The 6000-nt window shown below is 34.8% G+C and overlaps 1 protein-coding gene across 1 annotated transcript in view; it reads right to left on the bottom strand.

Annotated features, from left to right (window-relative positions):
- LOC136031104 (solute carrier organic anion transporter family member 4A1-like) overlaps positions 1 to 4879 on the bottom strand; it is a 67435-nt gene extending 62556 nt beyond the window's left edge. The window contains exons 1-2 of the mRNA XM_065710408.1: positions 4862 to 4879; positions 4160 to 4267 (exon numbers count right to left, since the gene is read on the bottom strand). Of these exons, the coding sequence (XP_065566480.1) occupies positions 4160 to 4225 (66 nt within the window). The 5' untranslated portion in view covers positions 4226 to 4267; positions 4862 to 4879. The remainder of the gene's footprint in view (positions 1 to 4159; positions 4268 to 4861) is intronic.
- Positions 4880 to 6000: the final 1121 nt, after the last annotated feature.

Here is a 6000-nt window from a genome sequence, read left to right on the forward strand (position 1 = left end):
CACTAGTAAAAAATATAAGTAAATTACGAATTAACTTACGTAACGAACTTGTATATTCGTATGTTTTTAAAACGTAAACACAGGTCAAAAGTTGTAACTTGCAGTCCCTCCTACAGGGACTGTGGGGGAGTAAGTCGTCCCCAAAGACATAGTTATTAGGTTTTTTACTATGGTTAATAAAATGGGTATCTCATAAATTGGATCCGGTGACTTTGGGAAAAAATGAGCGTGCGAGGGGGCCTAGTTGCCTTCCAATTTTTTGGTCGCTTAAAAAGAGTACTAGAACCTTTAATTCCCGTTAGAATTAGCCCTCTTGCAACATTCTAGGACCACTGGGTCGATACGATCATCCCCTGGGAAAAAGAAAAAAAGCAAATAAACACGCACCCACACAAAAACACACAAATAAACACAAAGATAGAAGCCTGAAACTTCTACAATGAAGTTGTCTGATACGCTGAATGCGATGGTGCGATTATCGTTAAGATTGTATGACTTTTAGGGGGTGTTTCCCCCAATTTTCTAAAATAAGACAAATTTTCTCAGGCTCGTAACTTTTAATGGGTAAGACTAAACTTGATTAAACTTTATATATTTAGAATCAGCATTAATATGCAATTCTTTTGATGTAAATATTGGTATGAAAGTTCCAATTTTTTACAGTTACGGTTACTATGAAGCCGGATCGCTCCTTACTACAGCTCGTTACCACGATTTGCTTGATAACGAGAAAAAGGTTCAGATGGCTAGAGCACATTCTGTGGATGAAGGATGACAGATTGCAGAAGATTGTCTTTTTCGGCCAAAGGTCTAGTGCGAAACGGAAATCAGGTTGTCTGCTGTTGGGGTTGGAGTATATCATAAAGAAAGACTTAAAGGAAATGGGTACTTCTTGGGAGGATGTAAAGAGGAAGGCTTTAAATAGATTTGGATGGAAGAGGAGCGTGCGCAGCTGTGTCAACCTCAGATGGTGGTAGGTAGGTGGTTAGTAGTAGTAGTAGATGCTATGACAAAAAAAAAAAACAAATAGAGCTGAAAATAGACGTTATTTTTAGTAAAGCGCAAATGATGCTATCCTTTCTCCCAAAAGATGTTGAAAAGATTTAAGATCTTGATTTGTAATGGAAAATTGGATATTTTATTTAATTTTACATCTGCCCTCTCCAATTTGAAAAGAAATTAATTTGAATTGAAAAGATTTAAGATCTTGATTTGTAATGGAAAATTGGATATTTTATTTAATTACCCTCCACACTTGAACGGAGAGGTTTTTCTTTCATTTTAGTGGTTGTTTCTAACGTTTCTTATTTATTTTGAGGTTGTTTGTTTTTTTACAATCGGTTTTTATTTTTACACTGAGGACGGTTGAGCGGAGGTCTTTGCCGAAACATTTGCATTGTATGCTGGAAATATCCTCACTGAGTGGAAATATCCTCCTTTTCTTCATTACGAGTGTGTTTTTCTCATTTTATTGTATTTTAAAAAATCAGTCTGATTTCGTTAGTTTTGAACAATAATCGTTAATAATCTTCTTTCTTATTATTGGAATCCCCATTGTAAAGACTACATATTGTTTTTAATAAGATGCAAATGACGCTCAAGCGGTTTAGAGGGTTGCAGAGGGAAGGAGTGGATCACTTTTTTTTGTATCAACATTGAAATATTATGTTTTCATCGTGTTCACACATTGTTTGAAGTACAAATCGCTATTAAAAAAACAAAAATCCCGCTTTGACCTTTAGAAGGTTTAGGGGGCGATAGTTCTACTCCTGTCAGTGGTACTTTTTGTTCCTTTTAAGTTTGACTCGATTATTTATTTTTAATTTCTTTTCATTTTAGGATTCATTAATTCATCTCTAACAGAAACCAATTTGTGGGCTTTATGTTTGATGTTATTATTAATTTAATACTGCATTTCGCGTTGGTTCCTTTCATTCACTGATGGTTCCTGTTACTTTTGAGTTTAATTATTATAACAGGCTAGTTAAACATATTTTTAATGATACTTCGGGATAGGAGGAAGGATTTGTCGCCAAACCAGATGAAGAATATATTAGACCGTGCAGGGCTAGGTAATCGTTGGAATGAGGGAAAAGGGATGCAGGGAAGGTGGGGACTATATACATATTAGTTGTTAATAGGCTAGAGTCTCGGAAAGTTGAGATTTGGACATTTTTAGTAGGGAGGTCGAGGGGGGAGGGGATTGGATTTCAGAAATTTTGTACAATAGGTGTTATTTAGGTATAAATAATATTTAAAGGTTTGTTCGGGTAGGTATGAGGCATCGCGAAGGTTTTCCTGAATAGTCAGTTTTAGTGTTTTGTGATTTTACGTTTTATTTTTGTATCTTTTTTTGTGTGTGTATGAGTGACCATGGCCCACAAGGGCTTTCATGTGAATAAATCTACCTGCATACCTATGCTACTTTACTTCTTTTATTGTTTCAGGTTTTGATATGGCTCTTTACTTTTTTGAAACACTTCTTTCTAGGGAAATTCTTTTTCATTAACACTAACAAAAAAGCTATTTCTGTTGGCTTTAGCTGGCACTAATATGGCTTGTCGGCTTCTGTTGCCTTCTTCTACTTAATATAGCCTTAATTTTTGCAAATATTTATAGGTTTTGATGTGGCTCTTTATTTTTCTTTGAAAAATTTCTTTTTAGAGGACGTTCTTTTTTATTAACACTAACAAAAAAGCCAGTTCTTTCGGCTCTTAGCTGGCACAAAGATGGCTTGTCGGCTTTTGTTGCCTCCTTTCACTTCCCTAATGACGGCAGATGTTCATAGGTTCAAATATGGCTCTTTACTTTTCTTTGAAAAATTTCTTTTTAGGAAAAGTTCTTTTTCATTAACACTGACAAAAAAGCCAGTTCTGTTAAATTTAGCTGGCAAAAAGATGGCTTTTCGGCTTTTGTCGCCTTCTTCTACTTAATTTAGTATTAATTTTTGCCAATATTTATAGATTTTAATATGGCTCTTTATTATTCTTTGAAAAACTTCTTTTTAGAAAAAGTTCTGTCTTTATTAACACTAACAAAAAATAAAAGTTCTGTTGGCTCTTAGCTGGCACAAAGATAGATTGTTGGCTTTTGTTGCCTCCTTCCACTTAATATAGCCTTAATGTTTGCAAATATTTATAAGTTTCAATATGGCTCTTTAATTTTCTTTGAAAACTTCTTTTAAGGGAAAGTTCTTTTGTACAAATACTAACAAAAAAGGCTGTTCTGTCGGCCATTAGCTGACATAAGGACGGCTTGTCGGCTTTTGTTGCCTCCTTCTGCCTTAATATAGCCTTAATGTTTGAGAATGCAGCCACGAATATGCTTTTTCATGATGTCACACTTCTAACTTGCAGATTGTTTTTATTTCACTGTAGATTTCTATTTTCGTGGTTTAGGGTCATTTGCAGAAAGGTTTTATTATATCTTGAATAATGTAGCTACAAATCAATGAACAGACTGAATAGAAAAACAGACGCTTTCAGATATATAAACAGATTGGTTAAGGAGCCTGTTTTAAATACGTTTAAATATGGGGACTAACTCAACTGATAGTAAAAAAAAAATACCATCAAGTTAGAACACGAAAGTAGAAAGACAAGGTCAATTTTAATTGCTTTACCACAAAAACTTAAAAAAAAACTGAAGGCAATCGATCTGGCTTTAGAAAAGCTCAGTCGAAAATCTAAAATTTCTATAAAATAAAGTTTTTATAATATTGGGGAAAATTTTTTATAATAGGGGGGCTTACCCTTTGTTATTGGTCAAAGCTGTTGCCATAAGCATTTCATCAAAGAATTTGGCCATAACTTCGGAGCTGTTTTTTGCTCTAAGGGAAGATTGTTTTTAGCTCCTGGGATCAAGTGGGCATTCACACAAAATCTCACGTTTTTTTGCCTCACAAGCAATGCGTTAAATTTGGTGCATGAAAATCAGAGAACTTTTTTGTTTCTGCTCAATCTCAAATTTTGATTGTGTAAGTTTCTCCTATGTTTTGTGCAATATACCAAATTTAAGTCTTGTGAACACCAGAATTTTCTTAGCGTACCCCGAGGTGCAACACCAACACATTAATCAAAACTTTTGACGCACCAATGTAATCCTAAGATAACACCTGGTGTTGAAGTGTCAGAATTAGAGGAAACTTTAATTTACTTACTTCTTTTTTCGGCTGGGGTTCATCATAAGCTGGTAAAGGGGGCTCGGATAATCCTTGAGGTAACATTTTAGGCAACCAGCTTTTCTTGCATGAAATTTCTCGGAAATACTAAAAAAGAATAATCGTTTAGCTCACTTATTAAGATACAAAAATGAAGGAAAAACCAAAGCTAATTAACAAACTGCTAATTAACTGCACCGTTCCTCATTTACAGATAAGGATTATGGAACAATTAAGTTATATTATTTGGTGCTATAAAACCTCACCGTTCTTTTTAACCAATGGGATACTTTTTTTTCGATTTTTTCCCATTTATTTTTCGTCGGTATCTTCTATCATTTATTATATTGCTTGGAATTTTAGTTTATTGAAACGGTTGTTTAATTGCTTCAAATCATAAAAGATTTCATGCGTAATTTTGCTTGGTACCGTTAATTATGAAGTCGGAAAACAGGAAATCGCCTTTTAAAAGACTATTGTAGTAAAAAAAACGCAACAGTAAGTAAAGTTTGGACTTGATTCTAAATCTGAAAATCCCGTTCCGCAGAACAAATAAGAGCAATAATATAAATTTTAAAGTTAAGTATGTCTTTCAATGTTAAGTTTTAGAACTGTGATAACAAGGAAAAGTTTTTATGTTTCGCGTCAGACACCATAATATGTAATTGATTGTATTAAAATTCAAGGTTTACTACGACTTACCTATTTCTGTAAGCCTGAAATCGTCTACAAATAGTCTCGAAACTATGAATAGGATTGTGGAGAGCTAAATTCTTGGAGATTTCAAACGAATAAAAAGAATCAAGAATAATCCGCTGGCACTTGTATCAGGATTTTGACCCTCTCCACTATATGACCCACTCCACTACTACTTTGACCCATACTCCAGTTCAAATCACCAGACGGCAGTAGTACCTAAAAATAATGAAAGGTTTGCAGTGCTTAATATACAATTGACTACCTGGGGGAATCGAGGGGCTTTTTGCAAGGGCCTTGGACCCAAAGTCGGCACAATAAATGAAAGACTCATTCTCATGTGTCGGAAAAACTGAGGTGCCACAGAGTTTGTGCTTGCTTTTTATTGTTATTTATTTAAGGTGTTAAGATTCATTTAAATAGTTTTTGTAAAAATAAATCTTTTTATACCACTAGTAACTACTCGCTCTTAGCTTTCAGGAAGCTGGTTGATTTTGGGCCAAAACAACCATGCATTTTGTAAGGAAATCCCCAAGTTGACCTAGCTTTTAATATCCTCACAGGAGTGGAAGGATTTCTTGGATAGGCCATCGATAGAAAAGGTGGTAATTAGAAGGATTGAAGAATAAGGTGTATGTAGCAGGACATCGAATCTAAGCCCCTCTGAAGTTTCCTTGATTCTTTAAAAATTTTGGCCAATATTTGTTTTGCTTTAAATTCAATTGGCAAAATCAGACAGTTTCGTCTCCCCGCTTTACTAAGGTGGGTTGCTTTATTTTGATTATACTTCTCAGCGATTGGTTTGTTGGTTGAGAGCACCTTCTAATACAAAAAGAGCTAAGAGCTCATATGGTATGAGCTCTTGCAAAATTCTAAGAATCAATAGATTGATTTAAAAGGAAAATCAGAGGCTTAATGCCGGTCGGGATTTAAAATAAGAGCTCTGAGCCACGATGTCCTTCTAAATATCAAACTTCATTAAGATCCGATCACCCACTCGTAAGTTATAAATACCTTAATGTTTCTAATTTTTCCTCTCCCTTTAGCCCCCAGATGGTCAAATCGGGGAAAACGACCTTATCAAGTCAATTTGTGCAGCTCCCTGACACACCTACCAATTTTCATCGCCCTAGCACGTCCGGAAG

This window comes from Artemia franciscana, chromosome 9 (genome assembly GCF_032884065.1).
Source record: "Artemia franciscana chromosome 9, ASM3288406v1, whole genome shotgun sequence".
NCBI lineage: Eukaryota > Metazoa > Arthropoda > Branchiopoda > Anostraca > Artemiidae > Artemia > Artemia franciscana.